General features: G+C 48.1%; 1 protein-coding gene across 2 annotated transcripts; it reads right to left on the bottom strand.

Moving 5' to 3' along the window:
* Nucleotides 1-612: 612 nt before the first annotated feature.
* Nucleotides 613-5820, bottom strand: LOC144819365 (zinc finger BED domain-containing protein 6-like). 2 transcript variants are annotated; one of them, XM_078677293.1, is made up of 2 exons: nt 3221-5820; nt 613-2098 (listed from the first exon to the last, which is right to left on the bottom strand). In XM_078677293.1, the coding sequence occupies exon 1, from the start codon at nt 5680-5682 to the stop codon at nt 3565-3567; it is 2118 nt and encodes a 705-aa protein (XP_078533419.1). In that variant the 5' UTR covers nt 5683-5820; the 3' UTR covers nt 613-2098; nt 3221-3564. The 2 variants fall into 2 exon arrangements, 1 of the variants encoding a protein (XP_078533419.1); XR_013607318.1 differs by lacking the exon at nt 613-2098 and adding an exon at nt 2864-2944 and having other exon boundaries at nt 3221-3552.
* Nucleotides 5821-8747: the final 2927 nt, after the last annotated feature.

Here is an 8747-nt window from a genome sequence, read left to right as displayed (position 1 = left end):
CTTTAGACTAGAGTAGACAGTCAATTAATTTTTCAGTTGTTTTCACATTTTTTCATTCATAGACCAAATACTAGTGGAGTGGTGTAATCTAACATTCTTAAATCTACTTTGTAGGTGGAACATCTGGTGGCGGGGCCAGCTCGGATGTGGTCATCATTGACTCGGAGTCCGAGGGTCAATCTGGGGAGGAGGCGGCGCTAGAGGAGTCGGACCAAGAAGAAGTACAGACTGTGAGGAAGGAGACAGTGGCGGTGGCGAGTACAGGTAAGCTGGATCATGGTACTATCTGACTCTTAGATAGGATATGATGTGTATCCAGTGGTGGCCCAGTGACAAATTACAATATGGTAATTACAGCAGGCTGGGACCGAAAGACAGATAGAGGCAGAGACAGAGAGAGAGGAAGACAGAAGGAGAGATAGAGAGGGAGGGAGCCAGAGGGAGGGTGAGGGAGGGAGACAGAGAGAGAGAGACAGCGAGGTAGAGGGAGACAAAGGGAGACAGAAAGAGGGAGACAGAGAGAGAGAGAGAGAGAGAGAGAGAGAGAGGGAGGGAAACAGACATATCGCCTGGGCCTGGTGCAGATGATACGGTTGCTGGTGTGGTTAACGGCTCAGAGGAAAAATCACTCACTTCTGCCACATCTCTTTCATATGAAAGAGCACCAAACCAAGGATACAAGTGAGTTGTGGGAAGGGAAATGGTGATTCAAGCGCCCCTCCCTGCGGACGCCCATGATACTGGCCTGAATAGTTTTGTACTGCCCTGGCTAGTTGCTAGTTGTACTGTGACACAACTTCCTGCTGAATCATTTTGTGTTAATCATATTCCTAAAGAGCATTGCTTACAGATTATGTCTTTCTTTCTTCATATAGTTGGCAATACTAAAACCTCCAAACCAACGAGGAGTATGCTGGCTGTACTGGCCCGGCAACGGAGGCTGGAAGCAACTGTTGCCGAATATCGGCGACTGGTGGAACTCGAGGGGGATGACACGCACTCCAGTGCATCCAACTTAACATCGTCTACATCCTCCTCTGTTACCCCACGTTCTGCCGGTAAGCACAGTGCTCCAGCGAACCGGAGCCGTGCCGGAAGACGCCACCGCCGAGCAGCAAAAGCTGCACCTCGCAGCACTGTTAAAGGTCGCTTGCGCCGTGCACTCCGCAGAGTGTCAGACCTAGAGGCGGAGGTCCAGAAATGGCACAAATTTCAAAATGTGGTGGAGGGCCTCCGCCTAGAGCAAGCCATCCTCCAAGAAAAATATGATGCCCTGGCCCTAAAGCATGATGCCCTGGAGGCCAAACTTACCAGCTTGCATCCCTAGAGTGTCCCTTGCCCCTTTTTTTGAGACTTTTGGGGGGTGGGAATTGGGAGTTGGGTTTTTTGGGGACTTTTGAGGACTATTTGTTGGGGTTAGGGAGGGTCTTGCGGGAGATTATTTTGTTAGGGATATAAATATACTTTTTCAAACTTTATCTGAGCATACCTGTTTTTTTACTACTTTTGAGCTGGGTGGGTGGTGGTTTTGCAGTAATTTCATTTAACTGAACACTGTCATCGTGTTGGTTCACGTGCAATAGGCCAAATGTTTTCCTAAGTAAATGCCTGTCACAGAGTTTGTTAATTCAAGAGCCCTAGGACTTTGCTGCTAGTACCACTGTCACTCTCTCGCCTCTCCGAATACTCCATTATACTACCTCCCATCCAAAAGCTTATCTTACCTGTAATTTGTGTTTGAGGGCTGGCTCCACCTGGAATTCACAGAGTCCTAACGCGTTCTGCAGCAGGGCCACAACTGGAGTTTCCCGGCGTGGATTTTCTGCAAATCAAAAGCAATCAACATTAGAAATGTGGTAGCGGTGCTGACACAACCCTAAAACCTAGAAGCCCCAGAGACAGCACCCCTGAGACAGGCAAGCGAGCAATATAACGCCTACACGTTCACGTGCAATAGGCCAAATGTTTTCCTAAGTAAATGCCTGTCACAGACTTTGTTAATTCAAGAGCCCTAGGACTTTGCTGCTAGTACCACTGTCACTCTCTCGCCTCTCCGAATACTCCATTATACTACCTCCCATCCAAAAGCTTATCTTACCTGTAATTTGTGTTTGAGGGCTGGCTCCACCTGGAATTCACAGAGTCCTAACGCGTTCTGCAGCAGGGCCACAACTGGAGTTTCCCGGCGTGGATTTTCTGCAAATCAAAAGCAATCAACATTAGAAATGCGGTAGCGGTGCTGACACAACCCTAAAACCTAGAAGCCCCAGAGACAGCACCCCTGAGACAGGCAAGCGAGCAATATAACGCCTACACGTTCACGTGCAATAGGCCAAATGTTTTCCTAAGTAAATGCCTGTCACAGACTTTGTTAATTCAAGAGCCCTAGGACTTTGCTGCTAGTACCACTGTCACTCTCTCGCCTCTCCGAATACTCCATTATACTACCTCCCATCCAAAAGCTTATCTTACCTGTAATTTGTGTTTGAGGGCTGGCTCCACCTGGAATTCACAGAGTCCTAACGCGTTCTGCAGCAGGGCCACAACTGGAGTTTCCCGGCGTGGATTTTCTGCAAATCAAAAGCAATCAACATTAGAAATGCGGTAGCGGTGCTGACACAACCCTAAAACCTAGAAGCCCCAGAGACAGCACCCCTGAGACAGGCAAGCGAGCAATATAACGCCTACACGTTCACGTGCAATAGGCCAAATGTTTTCCTAAGTAAATGCCTGTCACAGACTTTGTTAATTCAAGAGCCCTAGGACTTTGCTGCTAGTACCACTGTCACTCTCTCGCCTCTCCGAATACTCCATTATACTACCTCCCATCCAAAAGCTTATCTTACCTGTAATTTGTGTTTGAGGGCTGGCTCCACCTGGAATTCACAGAGTCCTAACGCGTTCTGCAGCAGGGCCACAACTGGAGTTTCCCGGCGTGGATTTTCTGCAAATCAAAAGCAATCAACATTAGAAATGTGGTAGCGGTGCTGACACAACCCTAAAACCTAGAAGCCCCAGAGACAGCACCCCTGAGACAGGCAAGCGAGCAATATAACGCCTACACGTTCACGTGCAATAGGCCAAATGTTTTCCTAAGTAAATGCCTGTCACAGAGTTTGTTAATTCAAGAGCCCTAGGACTTTGCTGCTAGTACCACTGTCACTCTCTCGCCTCTCTGAATACTCCATTATACTACCTACCATCCAAAAGCTTATCTTACCTGTAATTTGTGTTTGAGGGCTGGCTCCTTCATTTCTTCATTTCTTCATTTCTTCATTGTGCAGAATCCAGGCATCAGCATTATGGGTAATGGATAGGGTGAGTCTGGAGGAGGAGGACTCAGGATAGACGACCAGGACTGAGTTCTTGTCAACTAACTGTTGTGAACCTGAGGAATGCTGCGGCATCAAAATCAAGATAGTTCTGTTGATGGGCTTGTTGTTTTATTGGTTGATTACAGTTTTGTTGGGAATGTGATGAAGCACTTGCTAAAGAAAGACAGACACACAGGAATAAAAGTGAATAAGGAGGACTATTTACAATTAATGAATGATTGAGTCATTTTCAGAACTCGCTGTCAGGGAAGCAGAACTCGTCCTCATACTCTGCTAAATCATCAGTCGGGGTTACTTCTGGTAACTGAGGAGAACTTTCCTCGGGTAGGGCGGTGTCCTCTTCTTCCTGCGTGCATTCTCGTACTCTGTAATCTGGTGGTATGAAGTGCTGGTTCATCTTTATCAAGGTGAGCCGCTCCACATTTGCGGGCAAGAGGCGGGACCTTTTGGAAGTCACAATGCCACCAGCAGAACTAAAAACACGTTCTGAAGACACGCTTGCGAGTGGGCAAGACAAGTAATTGATAGCCAGGTTGGTGAGCTCTCGCCATATTTTTCTTTTCCCATGCCAATACGCCAATGGGTCCTCAGTAATATTGACCTCTGTTGAGTCATCCAGATAGGCCTGCACCATTGAAAGACTGTCCTCCCGGATTCCTGTACTTTGCACTTCTGTGTCCTTTCTAGGACCAGGAAACCCTAGCTGAGTTAGCCAACTCGCTTCAGACATATCGCATGCGCCTGGTGCAGATGATACGGTTGCTGGTGTGGTTAACGGCTCAGAGGGAAAGTCACTCACTTCTGCCACAGGCACAGATGGTGAAGTGCTTTTTTGGGACGCCTGATCGCCTGCTGATTCACTAGTAGTACTGTCTTCTCCTACAGTTTCCTTCCGTTCTATTTCAAAACGAATGGCTGACTGAGCTAGCCAACCTTTGTACTCTGTAACATCCGATGTTTCAAAAGGAATTATTACTTTGCCAAACAATGGCTTTTTGTAACGTGGATCCAGAATAGTAGCACAAATGTAGTGCTGTTGTTTCTTGATATTTACAAGCCGTTCATTGCTAACTAGGCGTTGTAATAATCTCTGCGCCAACTCATGTGCTTCGTTCTTTCCAACGTCCTTTAATTGTGAAGACACCACCTTGACTTGGTGCTCGAGCTTCAGCAACAGTGGGATAGCTTTGCTCAAAGAACAGTCCTCCCTGCTCACGTCACGCGTGAAGACCTCAAAAGGCCGAAGCATGTCTGTCAGGCTTTTAACTAGCTGCCATTGCTCCACCGCTAGTATCATTCCTGTCGTATCACCACCCAGGTTGTAGAAATACTCATTGACTACTGGAAACAGCTCATGCAGACGCTCAAGCATGTAGAAGGTTGAGTTCCAACGTGTTGCCACCTCCTGGATAAGTGCTTTCACTGGCATTCTACGTTCATTTTGCTTGCGCCTCAGCTCCTTCCGGGCCTTAAAAGAATGGTTGAAATGTGTGCATATTCTTCTGCAGATGGTCAGTGTTTTGTCGACTGCAAGTTCTTTTTTCAAAAAATTTTGCACAACAAGGTTGATACAGTGCGCCAAACACGGCACTCTGAAATAGAAACCGTCCGCCATGGCCCTAACTACATTGCTGCCATTATCTGTAGAAACATAACCAACCTTGCAATGTCTTGGGCGCAGCCATTGCAAGACCTTTTTGTTAAAGTCAGCCAAAATGTTGACTGCAGTATGACTTTTCTCCATGCCAAACATGGCTAATGTTGCATGTTTACGAGCACCCTTAAAAATCTCGACCAAGTCACCACCTGCATTTATCTGTTTAATAACCCCTGAAAAAGAGACCCAGTGTGCAGTGATGCACATGTAATCAGTGGCTGCGCAACTGGTCCACATGTCTGTTGTCAGGTGTATAGTGTGAACAGCACTCTTCTGCAAAGCTGCCCCCACCAACTCAAGCACCTCTTTGTGTAGTGCTGGAACAGCAACCCTGGCAAAATAGTACCGGCTAGGAACCTTCCATTTAGGGGCCAATGTTGCCACGAGTTCAAGGAAACCCACACCTTCGACAAACGAAAAAGGGAGAAGGTCCACCGCTAGCATTTTTGCCAGCTTAGTGTTATAGAGGCGTACAGTTGGGTGGTTGCGTTGAAATTGCGCATCTGAGGAGAACATGGCTGAAATGGTGCGCTGGACAAATTTACGGGATGATGCTGATGCCTTCTTCGACCCACTTCTGATCAGTGTTGACATTTTCCGCATTGGTGTGTCTCCCAGACTCTCAGTGTGCCTGCTATGTGTTACGGAGGGTGTGGTGCTGCAAGGGGTACTGGGTGCAACCGGACACATGTCTGACGCTTCTTCTACCTCCCCATCATCTTCAGATGAAACACCTACTATGGGTATATTTTGGCCACTTGCCCTTTGGGATCGCTTTCCCTTGACGTTTGCTAGGTGCGGAAACCATTCGACAGCGTGCTTTCTTTCAAGATGACCTATCTGGCCTCCGGTTCCATGGTTGGTACCAGTCTTACCACGGCTAACGCTAGTCTTACAAATGCAACAAACGGCTATGTTATCATATTTTTCATGGACACTAAAAAAGTTCCAAACTGGGGACTGGAAACTTCTGGTTTTGCCGCACGAGGTGATACTGCTGCCAATGCCAGATGAAGCAGTGGTGGATGAGCCTTGCAGACATCTACTGGGTTGTGCAATTATTGCAGCAACCTTACTTGAGGGAGTCGAGCTGGATGGAGTCCCCCTCCGGGGAGAAAATATGGGAGCTGTAGGTTTTGTTGAACTTGTGGTACTACTTGACTGCGTTGGTGGTGCTACCAGTGGCACGTCGCCAGGGTCACGCTCAGCATGACGTCGGGATAGGGTGTAAATGTCTGTCTGCTGCATGGCCGGTGTGGCTGGACTGACATGTGTGATGACTAGGTCATTGCTGTCATCCTCTTCAACAACATCAGAATGCACCACTTCATCAAGTCCGACGTTCGGATCCATAAGTATGAGCTTTCCGGGGCCCTTCCTTTTAACATTTGATACCTTTCGCAGCTCATGGTGTGCCTCCCTCTCAGACGTCGGAGATGGTTGCCAATCCAGATCCAGATCATCATCTGATGGAGCGGGGCTTGAAGAGGAACTTCTACACACCCTCCTTGATCTTTTCCTTGCTGGGGAGCTGGGAGAAAATGAATCATCAGGAGGAGTGGCTTCGTCTTCCTGACATGATACCCCGGCTCCAAAGTCAATTTCCTCCTGTGCCCCTACTTCTGGAAGAACAACCATTGTGGGCACTTGCACCGCTCCATGGCCATCTTCACTGACCTCTACTTGCAAGTCTCCATGGACCTCTCCTTCTCGGCCTTCTCCTTCTCGGCCTTCTCCTTCTCGGCCTTCTCCTTCTCGGCCTTCTCCTTCTCGGCCTTCTCCTTCTCGGCCTTCTCCTTCTCGGCCTTCTCCTTCTCGGCCTTCTCCTTCTCGGCCTTCTCCTTCTCGGACAGCTCCTTCTCGGCCTTCTCCTTCTCGGCCTTCTCCTTCTCGGCCTTCTCCTTCTCGGCCTTCTCCTTCTCGGACAGCTCCTTCTCGGACAGCTCCTTCTCGGCCTTCTCCTTCTCGGCCTTCTCCTTCTCGGCCTTCTCCTTCTCGGACAGCTCCTTCTCGGCCTTCTCCTTCTCGGACAGCTCCTTCTCGGACAGCTCCTTCTCGGACAGCTCCTTCTCGGCCTTCTCCTTCTCGGACAGCTCCTTCTCGGACAGCTCCTTCTCGGACAGCTCCTTCTCGGACAGCTCCTTCTCGGACAGCTCCTTGCGCATGTACTTCTGCTTGTACTAGTAGCCCATGCAGTTGTTGTTGCGGCTTTGGTTGTTGAATAGTACTTGTGAGATGAGTTAAAACCTGTGTTGATGGCGTGCTGCTACTTTCTTGCGATGATCCAACATCACTGGTCGTTGGTGATTCAACAACTAAACAGGCTACCTGTGCAGCACTCATGGTGGGCCTTTGTTTTTTTGGTTGTTGTTGCCCAAAAAATGTCTTGGTTGAGCAACCAGTCGCCTTGGTAAGTGGTGCCACTTGCTTCTTCTTCTCCTTAGTAGAGACATCTTTCTTGGAAGAGGACCTACGGGCACCTCTTTTTGGAGCCATCTTCTTCAGATGTCGGAACAACAGGCCGCAGCAGCACTTCTTCCTGGCACTGATGCTCAACGATGATGATGCGTAGTTTTGTGCACCTAAACGCAAACGAAGACAGAGGAACATCAGTAAATATAAATGTTGCATATGTAGCGCTTGAATAAACAGTTAGCAAGTAGGCATTTATGAATACACACGTGCACACCACACAATATGGAATTTTCAGAATTAGGATTTGCTAAATTTTTGGGAAACAGGAATTTAACATTGATCCAAGAGAGCACACACACAGAGGGTTGTGCTTTCATGTACCCCTGACTCCGCCTGGGCACAATGGGTGAAAGCAAGGCACAATGGGTGTAGGCCTATGTCTCAAAGCTCACTGCCTGCCTTCAAAATGGCCGCTTGACCCCCCCATCCACATGGCCAGGACCATGCCTCAAAATGGCCACCACCAACATAGCCAGCACCCAACCCCTACTCCAAAAAGTGAAAACACACAACACAAATCAAATCACCACAATCCAATGCCATCCATCCATTTTCAGAAGGCTTATGCTGCCTGCTGGTGGTTTTCCGGTGCAAAATTGCATTTTTTACAATTTCGCGAGTGCGAGATTGTTGCTTCACGGCGCGAACGTGGCAAAAACCCACAAAATCCGCGAACAGACCGATTCTGGGCCCCCCTGGGCATAATGGATGACATCAGAGCACAGTGGGTGCAGGCCTATGGCACAAAGCACACAACTTACAAATGGCCCCTAGACCCCCACCCACACGGGACCAGACAATAAAATGGCCCCCACCCCCATAGCAAGCCCCCAACACCACCCCAAAAAGTCCTAAAACACACAAAAATCAGCACAATCCAATGTCATCCATGCCCTGGCCAGAATCATGTTAACAAAAATAATTTCAACAAAACAGTTGTATCATCCATGCACCCATAAATAAGCCTGGTGGTTTTCAATTCATGTGCAGCAGAATTGTAATTTTTACAATTTCGCGAGTGCGAGATTGTTGCTGCGCGGGACACGAGCAGTGCGAACACAAGCAAAAACATCCTCAGCTCGCGAACTTGCAGATTTTCCCCCCAAAAAAGTCGAAAAAAAACAACACACACAAAAATCACCACAAACAAACAACATCAACTTACTTCTTTGTGAAATCAAAATTCGAATCCAAAAGTAATCCAAAAAGCCTCAAATCCAAATATCCAGCAGCAACCACAAAAAGTAATCCTTCCCAGTCAAGAATGATCGAAAAGTGGC

The sequence above is a fragment of the Lissotriton helveticus genome, chromosome 2_1 (assembly GCF_964261635.1).
Source record: "Lissotriton helveticus chromosome 2_1, aLisHel1.1, whole genome shotgun sequence".
In the NCBI taxonomy this organism is placed as follows: Eukaryota; Metazoa; Chordata; class Amphibia; order Caudata; family Salamandridae; genus Lissotriton; species Lissotriton helveticus.
Note: the sequence above shows the minus strand (reverse complement) of the source record. Positions and strands in the feature narration are given on the sequence as shown.

What these genes read in the sequence shown, in the direction of transcription:
- LOC144819365 (XM_078677293.1), bottom strand. Translation starts at nt 5,682, where the DNA reads ATGTGTCCGGTTGCACCCAGTACCCCTTGCAGCACCACACCCTCCGTA.